General features: G+C 41.2%; 1 protein-coding gene across 3 annotated transcripts in view; it reads right to left on the minus strand.

The window, feature by feature from the left end:
* The window catches only part of klhl5 (kelch-like family member 5), a 79,340-nt gene that overhangs the window by 21,354 nt on the left and 45,498 nt on the right, over window positions 1-12,488 (minus strand). For 2 of the 3 annotated variants that reach the window (XM_015345830.2, XM_006629926.3), the window contains 2 exons: window positions 5,807-5,989; window positions 348-484 (listed from right to left, as the gene is read on the minus strand). In XM_015345830.2, the coding sequence (XP_015201316.2) occupies window positions 348-484; window positions 5,807-5,949 (280 nt within the window). In that variant the 5' untranslated portion in view covers window positions 5,950-5,989. Of the gene's footprint in view, window positions 1-347; window positions 485-5,806; window positions 5,990-6,898; window positions 6,975-12,488 lie in introns of all 3 variants that reach the window. The other variant, XM_069191744.1, reaches the window with a different exon arrangement.

A 12,488-nucleotide genomic window follows, 5' to 3' on the forward strand; every position in this document is an offset into this window, starting at 1 on the left:
ACAAGATGAAGCAGAAACATTCTAGGAACAGAACTACAGAAGGAGCATTTATTTTTAAATGATACCGTTACCGCCAAATGTATTTTAGCAAACGTAGAGAGATACTTATGATCCGTGATATCTGAATAACTGCTGTGTGACTCTGTTTTTCACATATCAGACAGGGGGACAAGACCCTGAGCAACAGGAAAACTAGTTCACACTGTAAACGAGCGAAAACTAGATGTTTAAATGGCTGTAAAAGTGGTATATCCTGTAAGTGTTTCAGCACCTTCTGCGCTGGGTTACAATCAATCTTGTGTCTGGCACTGTGCAGGAGAGTATAGCCCTTCTCCCTCTCTTAGTACCTGTGTAGGCGTACTGTACCAGAGCCCACAGCGCACTGGGTTCCACACCCTCCATCTTGACTTCCTCTTGTTTCGCCTCCCGGACGTCACTGGTGAACATGGCCGCAAAGTAGTCCGAGACCGAGGACAGGACCAGCCTGGCAGGGGCAGAAAGGTCGCAAGGAAAGAGGGTGAGCCGGGCCCCGTTTCTGTCTGTCCTTTCTTATTGTGGGCTTGTCATATTGCCCTTTGAGGTGTCAGTGAGACGAGAGAAGCTCTGCCAGTTCCACTGGCTCCCTCTCCGCATGAATTATAGATTCAGGCTTACTCAAGAAATTCCTTCACCGCTCCCAAGTCTGACTCCTGTGAGGCCACACAGAAGCAGGTATGGTTTTACAGAAAAATAGTTCAAGCATGAGAAAACTTTCACCTGCACAGGGTAAGTTCCTCCTCCAGTGTGTACATTGCTACCGTCACCTCAGACAAGGCTCTGTTCATTACCCCAACTGCTTCAGTCTGTTAGCAGTACTGATTGTCATCAGCATTACTGGGGTGTCAACCTGCTAACAGGATGGACTAGTGTACAAGTCCAGAACCTTGTCTCAAATTACTTTCCACTGCACATGGTGATACAAACCAAATTAAATCAGCACTGCCACTTTTTCAAATCTTTATTTTAATTTCCACGAACATCCCCTCCGGTTTTCTCTTCTGCACTGGGAACAAGTGAAGCCATCCTGAGAAAGCACTTTGTACGGTTTCCGTAACACAACGGAAAGAGGAAATTCTCTGCTCAAAGCGGAGTGGAAACTCCCTGGTGTCTATAAAAATACACGCTGACTTCTTTTACAGTCCAGCAGTGTATCCATATACTGTAGAATCTGGCAGATAGCTCTACAGACAGTATTTAAATATTTACACAAATACTGTGTGCTCTGCATTTTTCAGCATTATGCCTCTGATGTACTTTATCAATAATTTAAATGATTTTAGATGGCTTAAGCCAGCTCAAGTGTCAACAAGGGACCACCATTGTATTTCTTGTATCATAGCTAGAAGGTTACTCATTTTTTACCAAACATCTCTGCAGTTAACTGAGTTTTGTGTTTTTTGGTTTCATACTGTCTAGTTTTGCAATTTGACATTACTGGGCAGTATCCAGTGTGTTGATTCGCAATGGTGGGATTTTCAATCAAATCTCTCCATGGCCTCCAAGAAGACGAAACCCAATGACCAATTACGATGACCAGTACTTACAACAGTTTCCTTGACTTTCCTCACTCTCCCATCTGGTAAAACAGGTGGCTGCAGCACAGACTCGATTACAGGGGAATGCAGCCTCAAAAGCGAGATCATTTAGGCACAATCTATTTTGCTACAAGCTGTTCTAACCAAATGTCCTCTGAATTTGTAAAAAAAAAAGCGTAGCAATAGCTACTAATTATGTCAGTTTTCAATCTGGACTCATTTCTAAAGGATCTGATTTAAAAGCTAGCGTTTTTTTTATTTGATACGTCTCTGGAACCTGCCACTGCGCTGGTGTTACAGCCACCGTGAAGCGAGAGTTTGCAACTGTTGACTTCACTGTGCCTTCTGACCAGTGTACAGGCACAATCCAGAACGAGCAGGTTCTAGCCTGCTCTGTCTTCATTTCAGCTAAGCAGAAAACAATTACATCAATGACTCTTGGGGCAGGGTGTTTCACTCTAATCAGAAATCACTGGAATTGAGTAATCCTGAGTGACCAGTCAACCGGTTAAGGTTAAGTTAAGGCTCTCACTGGGCTCCAAATACACTACTAGTTTGAATCTCTAGCTTGGCACACCAATTGCTGAGCAACAACAGCGGTTGGTTGGCTTGCAGTTGGCTGAGCTGTGCTCTGCTGTGAACGTGCGGCGTTGTGGTCAGCCTGCCAGATCATTGGAGATTCTAAATAAGGAGCAGCATTAAAAGAAAATAACAGTGGTTCTAAGTTAAGAAAAAGGAAAATTAAAGTGACAGGTGGACTGGCTCAATTTAAGCACAAACCGTTACCCACTGGCACAGTGGCTGCTCAGCACATTAGTATTTGAGTTATAATAGCTATCACAAACGAGCATGGAATTCATATTATATAGAAAATCATTATATTAAACAACTACACAGCTGTGATAAGAATTTATTGTGTGGGATGTGATGGTGAAATTATTACTAATCGATTGACTAATTGATTTGGTCTTATTTGAAGCAATACACTTGGCACTCTAAAGACAGTGGGAACTGTGTGGCTGTGGGAAACCTGATCAGATTCTTCATGCCCGTTACAGACTTCGCAGGCTGGTAAAGGTCAGCACTGTCAGTATTTAGAGGCTGTACATCCAGCGCCCTCTAGATTTATTCACAACGTGGATGAAATATGAACAAAAACATCAAAGAGAAAGAGCAATGGACTTGATAAATCGTCGCGCTTAAAGAGATTCTAAAAAGGTTACACTGTAACTGCAACAGTATTGCGCAGCGCAAGTCATAAGATAAACAGTCAGGGACAACAATGTGTCATCCTTGGGAGTTCCTGACCCAGGGTAGCCGGCTGAGGTAAAACGGGACACTAATGAAGCAAAACACCAGGTTATTAAATCTTCTGTGGCTACAAATTCAATAAAAGTAAGGTAGAAGCATCCCTGTGCTGACTTTGATACAAGACCTCGCAGCTAGGAAAACACAGATAAGAATCACACTGTGCCGTCAGAGTCTTGTGTGGTACAATACTCCCATTATATTCTTGTTTCATCACCAAGTCAACAGCGTCACCGAACAACAAAACAAACCTACTTGAGGGTGTGACAGAATTTATTAGGATTCCATGATATAGACAGATGTCTGACAGGCTCATCTTTTTTGGTTCTTTTCAGCTCATTTACACAACAGCTCAACTTCAACTTCTCTTTTCCAGACTTCTTTCTCCACTTGCCACTAGAGATGATGACCCGGGAGAGTTGGGAGTGGGGTTTGGATTCAACACAAACATTTTCTTCTCCCAAAGCACATGAAACTTGAAGCTGAATACAGTGGCATGATGTAACGAAAGCGCAGGAATTCCAAGGCAGCTTGAGGTGCTGTAGGGCAACCTCACATAAACTAGTTAACTAGCAACCTCACATAAACTAGGTAGTAACAGAAAAGCAGCTCACACACTGCAGGCCAACTGCAGAAAAAAACAGGACAGGCCTTGATGGAACAAAGTCAACTAAATCTCTGCTGCTGTTAAAGCACATAAAAAAATACTGGTTGAAAAAATGCAAGAAAAAGCTGCATGCCCACTGAAAACTCGAAGGTTTTCCTTTGTACTTCATATTTTCAGATATACAGTACAAAATTGAAATACTGACACAAGAACATTTCACATACTGATGCACACAGCAAATAATGGGGGAAAATGCCCATAGGAGCTAAGGGATGACGTAGCAAATACTCCACAGAGACCTTGTGGATAAATAAGTGTCCTATTCTCTCCTTCCTACAGGCTAGGTGGACCTTAATTTTGGAAAGGTGAACCGTTTCAAGGGTTTTATTTTTGGTTTGATGGATGCAGAAAACATAGTCCCCTTTGGCAACATTTCACAAAACCGCTAAATCCTCTGAGAATTAAAAGAAAGAGTGCTGGGATTCCTTCCAACAGACAGTTCTCCTAACCAGAACAAGGTACTACAGAAGCATGGTTTTGACACCACATCCCCGGTCTTAAAAAGGACACAGCTAAGAAAGCAATGATCCACACATGTACACAGCAATCACACAGTACTCGGCTTATATACTAAGAGATTTCAGTTAAGTGAAAGGCCTTCCATTAAAACATCACAAACCTTTTTGGGGCATGATGCAAGTCCCTATAAATGTATGAAGGCCACAAATCATAGCGCAGCAGTTGGATATGCACACAGTAATGAGAGGACCTACTTAGCTTGTCATCGGACCATGGTAAATATACACAGCCATTTCTGCAGTTTAGTCCAGTGTGGCATTTAGTCTCTTTATTTGCATTATTTTTCATTTACCATCATGATCACGTCTTTATGTTTACCAATGTTTCACAATTTTCTGTGTTCTCCCTATGGTACAGCAGATAATATCCAAAACTCTCTGTTTTCCATAATGAAGCTCTCACTGTGTAGTGAATAAAGCAACTGCTGAGACCACACGGCAGATAAGACGATGCCACTTATCTTATATGATAGGATGGGAAAGACTGTTGGGCCCTTATTATAAGGGATTCCACAGTGAATCAGCAGTCTGACAGATACACGGGCTTTGATGTGGCCTGAGAGAGATTAACAAGCAGGATGCAATTATACTAAGAATACTTCTCTCCGTTCAAGCAGTGTGCAGTAGCCTTCAAGTTCTATTCAATGCTGCGCTCTCCAGTGCAGAATATTTCAATACAGATTTCAGCTCATCCATGTACAGTAAGAAGACCTGCTCTCTTCTCTATTAAAGGAATTGTTAATTATGGTTTGAGTTGTTTCTTTACTGAAGCATTAAGATTCATATCAAACCCCCAAGACTATTTACATGACTATTATGAGGAAAACCGTGTTCCCTGATCATTTAAGGAAGATGTGGGAGTGTCTTTCAAGACTCTTAATTACAGCGCTGAGCTTCTAAGAATTTTATTTGATGATGATGATGATAATAATAAAAATAAGAAGAAGGTTTATACAGTACCTTTAAAAATAGAACCTGAAAGCGCTTAACAGTAGGTGTAAAATCAAACAAAATAGTAGGTGCAAAAAAACAACAACATTAAAACAGAAGGACTGCGAATGACAAAATAAACACATTTAAGAAAGAAGAGTAGTATGTAGCAGAAGATACTGTACATGGTCATTGGAAAATGGAGCACACGCAGACAAAAATTATGTGAAATTGCAACCGTTCTTGAGTGCTACTAGTTCTTTCTAGCATTGTTTCTCCCAGTTTGAGACGACAAATTAAGACATATTCTGACCAACTGTCATGGGTGAGGTCATCGAAACGCAGGATTTCAACACAGTATCCCAAAACCAGAACTGACCACATCCTGGAGTCCAGAAGTGAGAACATCAGCCTCAAGGATATTGTTATAGCTTAGTTCATGCTCAATTTGTTTATTGGTTTTTCAGGGAAAAGAAAGAATATTACATGGCACCATATACAATAATGAACACGTCTGAACAATCATCATGGCACGAAACAGTTGGTACCTAAACAGTGTAAACCCAACCAATAATATAAAAACAGGAATAAAGGGGTAGGAAAAAGGAATTTGGAGATTGGGAAGAGAAAAGCAAAGGAGAAAGAGAAAAGAAAAAAAAGTAGGTAGAGACAAAACAGAAAAGGGAAGCCACAGTCTTCAAGACTTACTTGACTGTTTATTTTCTTTCCATCCTGCTCCTCAGACGCGGTTTACAGCTGGTCCACATCTGCAGTGTGGACACCTGTAACGTGCACAGAGCTGCCCTCACCTGTGAGCGGGGATCCTGCGCTCGCCCGCCACCAGCACCACGTCGCACAGCTGCTTGTGTCTCAGGTAGCTCTCCATCTTCCTGAAGGTGAGCTCAGCGTGGTTCAAGGCCTGGAAGAATTCCTCAGAAGCACAGGTCTCCATAGTGTGGCATGAAGACACCGTGTGGCAGCTATTGGAGGTCCTGCACGAGAAACACATGACAGATTCTGGCATTGGCTCTTATGAAAGTGCTCCAGGGTTTGGCACAAATCTTGCTCCCAAAAATTGAAATTGTTTTGCACGTTTTTCTCCCTCAGCAGTTTTTACTCTATTGAAGTCACGCACAGACCCTTCTACAGCCTGGCGTTTCATGGTGTATCAATGCGTTTACCTTTTTCAATAATTTCCCATGACCTCACTGTGGTTTGTTTACTCCCTTACTTTACTCTTTTGCTATTTTTACTATGGTATCCTTGGTTTTACCATGGTTGTATTGTAGGTAGGAAGTGTATAACCCCTCTTCTATAGTTTGATACCTTACTGCACAGTGACCCCTTCGAATGTTGCAGGTATGAGCTGCTTTTGATACCTTGAGTTCCCAGAGTTGCATTTTACCTCAAGCAGATTCTCAGTAGAGCTCTCAGACACTTTTCCCCACAATCAAGGCTGCTTCAGTGTATATGACATGAAAGAGTCTTATAACTGATACAAGAAATTATCTGTGGCCAGTAAAGTGATCTTCTCTTATCTTATAGGAAAAAGAGATTTTTCGTATTTCAAACATCTATCCAATGTAGTTGCTGAAAACATGGAATAAAGATGCATGGAGGAAAAGTTACAATGTTACAAATGCTTCTCGCAGATGAGCAAACATAAATAGATGCATACATGCAGCTCCAACAGTGGGGGACTCTCTGGTCTAATATAGAGGAAGAAATATAGCTCTGACTTCTTTGAGAAGCTGTTTAATCCTTCTAATGCGGGAAAGATGGTTGAATCTTAAACTTTTAGGGCTCCTCCTTCAAAGTCGGTTTTAATTAGGCACATCAGCTTTGGTCTGTCACCACCACATTTTTCCTCCAAAAAAGTATCCCAAAAGAGGACAAGTTACCCGATTATGTTTCCTCGGATATGGAATTAATTGGGTCTTGCGTTAGTCATCAGCCGATGTGAATCCACATCTTGTCCTTAACATTGTAGAAGAAAGATGTCACTTCAAATGAGTTAAAAAGATATAAATAACGAGAATATCGGCATAGAGAACAAAGTGATCAGAGTAATCAGAGCATGACTGATACAAACTTTGCAGTTTGTGGTACGCTCTCGAGAGTCACAGCATAATGAATGCATGGAACTACCGAGTCTCCTACTGTTGTGGAAAATAGTGTTCATCATGCTCACACTGATAACAAGAGAGAATGACATGTCCTAATGTCTGTACTGCCTGAGGCGGTGACCAGGCTCAGGCAGAAATGATGATGAACCCGAAGTGAAAAATATAATGAGAAACTACAGGATGTATCTGGGCACTGTTACAGGATGTACACACAGCAGCCCAGCAAACACACAAAAAAAATATTCAGAGCTACTGCTGCTTCGTTTTAGGACTGAACCCACAGTTTCCTAATTTAATCTGTTGCCCTGTCCCGAGAAAAAGACTCCTTTGTGTCTTTGATATGTAAATTTCCTTATGTATCTTATTTTCAAAAGTACAGGTACATCACATTTTTGCTCTCTAGCTCAATTTATTCAAAATCACTCTATTAATCTTGCCTTCACGTGCAGATTTATTTTGCATTTTGACTTTTGTTCGCTCTGCTTTGAGGTGAAACTTGCTAATTTGCTTAATCTGCCCTGACAGGTCCTTCCTTTCACAAAGAAGGGGAAATTCTGTAGAAACGCTGCTATGTTTGCATTAACATATGTGGTTCCTCCCTTTTGTTTGAGATGTGTTTCGAATGAAATAGAAATCCTGCCATTAGCACTAAACTTTATGTTTAAGTTCCTTTCCCAACTAATTCACACCAAATTGTATAAACATACCCTGACAAGGAGTTCAGAATATGCAGCATTAGTGAATGAGCGGGATAAGCCTGCCTTTGAAGTTCTCTGTGTGCATCTCTCACTGCAGCTCCTTGTGGCTGTGAGGCTCTCTGCTGGAACAGCCAAACCGTGGCTCCCTGCTTCCTCAGGGCTGAGCGGATTCTGCTGTGTGCAACTTTGGCCGAGTTAGATCTAAATAAAGACAGCTTGTCTTTTTTTTTTCCCCCAACGTGTGGTACCACCTCACTTTAGAAAACCAAGCTCTCCTGGAGCCCGGGGTATTGTGTCACAGCACATATCTGCAGTGCAGATTCACAGATCCCTAGGACTTCAAAGGAATGGGTTGTGAACAAATGAAATGAAAAAAAAAAACAATGAAAAGAACCCCCCCCCCAAAAAAATGGCAGCTGGTTTATTTTTAAGTACTTTTAATTTTCTTAAGTGTGATGTTTAGATTGACGGACTTACTAGCCTCTGAAAGACCTCTGAAGAGCATATTAAAAGGAAACGCAAGAACGGGAACTACCGCATATTTATTGCTATGGCCAGCAGTAATATACATTCAATATTAATAAAGTACAGACACAGTTCCATACAGCAGAATGCTCCTTCATTTATCATCAGCATCACAGCGTGTGCATTCCGAATCATCCTGTCCCTTCTTCTTGAGCAACATATGCCTGATCCACCCCTTCTTTAGTAACTATCATGCAATTAGTTGTATTTTCTCAAACCTCCCTATCTCACTGAGTCCCACAGGCCTGTAAACCATACCATTCCATTACCGGGAGGAGTGCTCTCTCTCACCTCCCTGCTGGAGCTTGTAAACAGACGGCCATCTTGGCTCAAGGCCACACCACAGGGCCTGAGTTTTGAGCCCAGATGGTGGCTCTCTCACAAAGCCCCCCTCTCACTTCATCACAGTGCCTTTTAACTCTGGAACTAATGTGGAAGACTGGCACATAATGAGGAGATCTAGTAATACACCGGAGCACAATGAGGACAACAACATTAGAAATGCATTTGTGGTCAGAGGAAACAAAACAGATGCAAATTAAACAAATTCTTAAGGCTGTTCTAGCAAAATGCAGGAATAAAAAACACTACAAAGAACCTAGCCCAAGGTCAGGCCAAAGCATGAGCACTTGAAAACTCAAAATATTACAATGGAATAAAACTATGCAACAATGCAAGCCAATTGTCGTACCAACAACTAAATCTCTTGACTTAGCTTTGCAAAGGAGGGTTAGGGAATAGTGTAAGTCGTGCAAAGATAACTCAAGAAAGACATTGCTGTCCTTAAATCATAGGTCACATCAAAAAGCCTGACGGGCTCTCTGTACTAATTTAAATGCACTTCCTGCACATCTACTATGCAGGCTTTGAAGATCTTATTTCCTGTGTTTGAGTGAAGACATCAAAAATAATAATAAAGTGTCATTTACGTTCTGTTTTATCTGTGTTCTAGGGCACTTTACCCTGACACAAACAGAGTGAAGCAACACAATTTGAGCAATTAAAAATGGGGGGCATGTTCATCCTAAATTCCTTCTACACCCATGGTTTGGAGAAAGATACTAGTGAGTTGTATTGTATCTTTCTCCAAACCATGGGTGTCATGTAGTACTCGTTTCTTAACAAGGTTTGGTCTGTTTGTGTAAAATGTAAAACATTTTACTTGTGCAAAATATAATGTTACACATGGTCCAAAAATGTGCACCATACTGCACTATACACCAAAAACATCCATGCTTTAAACTGAGAAGAAATTGAAATGTAAAGAGAAAAAAATTGAATACCAACATAGTGTGTCACCCATACTGTTAACCTCGGTACAAACGGTACAAAACACTCTTTCCTCCATACGCTACCTGCCTTGAAATCCAGCAAGCGTAGTCTGCATATTTTAATAAACAATCAGTCATGCCATTGCTTAAGTCATGACTTAAAAAAAACTCTAGTGAGAGAAACTAAGAACTCCTAAAGGAAAACACAGCAGGCTGAAACTGTGTTAACTAGATTGATCTCTGCATAAGAAGCTTGTAGTATTGTCATATCCCTTTTGGATAAATGCAATTACAATTCAGCACAATCTAAGAAGATTAGCTGCATTTGAATAGCAACAGACAATGTCAGGAAACACAAGCTCCAGAAGAAATGACTGTTTTATTGGCGAGCAAGAATTTTAATGAATTGTGCATGAGAGTTAAGATATAAACTACTAAATATTTAAATTAACATACAGTCTGCAGGACAATAAAGCAGGCTGGGTTTCTTGGGTTCATGTTCAATTAAATGATCATGAGTACCGGAGCTGGCAGAATTTGGCAAATGTCATCATTTGTGAGAGAAGGCAAATTCATGGCACGGTGAACCTTTTTCTGTCACTGTGTGACAGCGCTGTAGTAGCACAGAGCCCTGACTGGTGGCATCAAGTCGTCCAGCCATGAGCACTAATCTTTCTAGGCGACTTGATTGTTATGAAACATAAACACGACTGTGAATGAGTCATGGGCAAACATTTTGTCTTAAGACAAAGGAAATGTCCAAACAAGGACAAGGAAACCATGTTATTCACTGATGGGTGCTCTGAGTCAAACGCATCATTAAGTGATGAGCACGATGAGGGCAGCTGCTTTTCATTCTGTTTTGAAAACCGAGTGCTTAAAATGAAGCATTCTGACATTTCAGATTGCACTGAAAAGGTTGGCCCAAACTCAAAAGACCGTATGAAAGATTACAAACAACAGGAAGCCATCTGACACATTTATTGCTAGTGTACTTTATTGCTAGTAGCTAATTGATCTGCAATAAAAATCTCATCCGGCCACTTCTTAAAATAGGCTAGGGTATTGACTTCAACGCTGTTAAGCCTGAAGAAGGCTCTGTTGAAGAAAACTCAACATTTATGCAATTCAGAGTGGAATTAACATTAGTACTCATTATTGTATTTAAATAAGGCCTAGAACACCTTCAGGAACAGGTCTGGCCTGCACTCAGTACTATTGTCTAGTTCACCTCCTCTTACTGCAAGTGACCAAAAATAAAAAAGTCAACAGAAATACTTCCTAAGAAATCTCCCCTCCTTCTCCGTCCCTTTCTCCATGACTATAGGGACTAATAGGGAAGGCAAGTTCTACACGGGCAGCAAGTCACAAAATACAACATTCTTAATATCACAATACCCTCCTTCTTGTTAAAACAAGTAAAAAACAGAAAAAACAGTTTTCTGCTACAACTTACAGCAGAGTTCTAGGTTTTGTCAGAATGCATTTTATAATCACATTACTCACGTATTAAACACAAAATGGTAATGTTAAGACATTTAAATATGACCTACTTTCAAGACAAGGCAAATAAAAGGTACTTGTGTGTGATCTCAGTACTGCAGAACAGAACACAGGCTGTCAGTGCTAGAGGTGGGGGGTATAAACGTGCTGCACAGAGCGCTACACTTCGGAGCCTTGTGCCACACTGCTTCCTTCCCCTACAGCTCTTCTCCACCTGAGGCTGTTTGCAGAGGAGCAACCAGCGCAGTGAACAGCCCCAAATCCGAGAGGGAACGGCCCAGCGGAAACCGCCACGTCAAGGCGGTGAGGAAGTAACCTGGGCTGAAATCTTAAGCTTTCATTTAAAACAAAATGACACCTGTGCAGTTTTCACTTGCGCTGCGTCTTACAAGAAACGTGTCGTCGCTGCTTAGCTGACTGACGTCACCCCCAGCAGGGCCACTTAAGGGAGTGTTCTTAATTGAACTGGCATTGTACTGTACTTGTGCTGTTCGGGTGAGCTGTTAAACAGAGAGCCCTGAGTGTCAAGGCACCATTCAGAAGAGCTGGGGTGTTGTCCCTGGCTAGGAGCAGGTGGCGCTGCACCGCACTAGTGGACGAAGCGGATCTTCTCCTACATGTAAAGCTCTGTTGGATCCACTTGGATGAAAAGTGCATGTTGTTGCCCGTTTTGTATTATTATTACTACTATTAGGTGGGGTGCATGCAATTATTAATTGACATCCAGTAATTTAGGTCCTCTTGGTCTACCTAATATCAGACGTCATGCAATGAGCAACAGAGCGAAATTCATGCAACGCCACAATTGTGGAACTCACTGTTTAAATCCGTTAGAAGATTTTAAGAGTTTTAAGTTATCAATTTAATTTGCCCCTGGTTTTAGTTAGTTAATTTCCTGAGTGATTCTTTTTTTCAGCTCTGTGTTCTACTGTACAATTGCACAGTGTTTTATGCCTTCTTTACAAGTGCCGATTCCGAAGGATGCAATATTACAGTGGCTTTATGGATTGATCAGAAATCCTCAATTTCTAAACGCTTTGAACACATAAGCAGGTGATTTGTTCAATTAAGTTATTTATCGGTTATCTGAAATGAAAACACCAACAGCCTGTAGCTCTTGAGGATCGTAAGTGGACATTCATGACTTAATTGAACCAATTAAGGAGATGTCATTTATCAAAACCTACATGTTTCTAAGCCCCTACAAACTGATGAATTCTGAGTGTGGCGCTCCGGGGACCACAGGGATGTAGACATTCCATACTCTTTGTTTAGAGGAACTATAAAGTGCATCGCAAATTTAAATGACTTGTTTAAAAACCTAAAGACCATCCAGAAGGGCCCATGCAGACGTCAGACTCATCTCTA

This window comes from Lepisosteus oculatus, chromosome 1, assembly GCF_040954835.1.
Source record: "Lepisosteus oculatus isolate fLepOcu1 chromosome 1, fLepOcu1.hap2, whole genome shotgun sequence".
NCBI lineage: Eukaryota > Metazoa > Chordata > Actinopteri > Semionotiformes > Lepisosteidae > Lepisosteus > Lepisosteus oculatus.